The sequence below is a fragment of the Grammomys surdaster genome, unplaced genomic scaffold (assembly GCF_004785775.1).
Source record: "Grammomys surdaster isolate TR1022 unplaced genomic scaffold, NIH_TR_1.0 211, whole genome shotgun sequence".
Classification (NCBI taxonomy): domain Eukaryota; kingdom Metazoa; phylum Chordata; class Mammalia; order Rodentia; family Muridae; genus Grammomys; species Grammomys surdaster.
This window is the reverse complement of record NW_021604656.1, coordinates 9,693,468-9,694,257: the sequence shown is the minus strand read 5'-3', so window position 1 is coordinate 9,694,257 and position 790 is coordinate 9,693,468. Positions and strand designations below refer to the sequence as shown.

Below are 790 nucleotides of genomic sequence, written 5' to 3'. Positions count from 1 at the left end.
TGTCTCTTTCTTGGTGTACACTGGTCAAGAAAAAGATACCTGGTGACCTTCGAATCTTGCAGAACTCTTTGTATGTACTATGGATCACACTGTACATAAGTCACGTTTAACTTAAGTGACCTCAATGACAATGGCACAAAATCCGAGCCACCTATGTCTGAAGTTAACTACTGCTTTAATCATCTGAAGCAGAAGGTGTACACAGACCCTGTGGTGAGCTAAGGGCACACTGCACACACACTCCAAATCCTGGGTCCATGGGCAGTTGTTCTTCATTCTTTGTCTGTTTTTTTCTTTTCCACTAAAGGAATTCCTATATACAAATATGATTGAATGAAACATAGGCATTCTTAGGCTTTTCATCAAATTTAGGAAAATCATAGATAGAATGATCCAAATAATTTTATTCCACTGCAGCAGCCTGAATTTCTGAGGGAGAAATATCACCAAAACCTCATTTCTTCTCCACTTCTAGGGTTAGGAAGCATGACTCCAATTTTCCTCCTGGCCACCCTTTGCTTGGGGTTGGTCTCAGCTGCTCCAACACGTGATCCCAGTTTGGATGCTGTATGGGAGGAATGGAAGACAAAACATGGGAAAACATACAGCACGGTTGGTACCATGGACATGTCCAGGGGCAACACAGAGACAGTGATCCTTGCTGTGGAAAGTTTGTAGACTTTATATTATGGAAGCAGTTCCTCCCAAGCCTGACCAAATGGCATGCTTTATGAGCACTGATGGCAAACCACCCTGTTGCCACAGAGCCTGGGTTATGGCTTCCAGAGGT

The 790-nt window shown here is 43.3% G+C and overlaps 1 protein-coding gene across 1 annotated transcript in view; it reads left to right on the top strand.

Annotated features, from left to right (window-relative positions):
* The first annotated feature begins 486 nt into the window (after nt 1-486).
* LOC114624874 (testin-2-like) overlaps nt 487-790 on the top strand; it is a 2,328-nt gene continuing 2,024 nt past the window's right edge. Inside the window, exon 1 of the mRNA XM_028771989.1 lies at nt 487-612. Coding sequence (XP_028627822.1) covers nt 487-612 — 126 coding nt within the window. The remainder of the gene's footprint in view (nt 613-790) is intronic.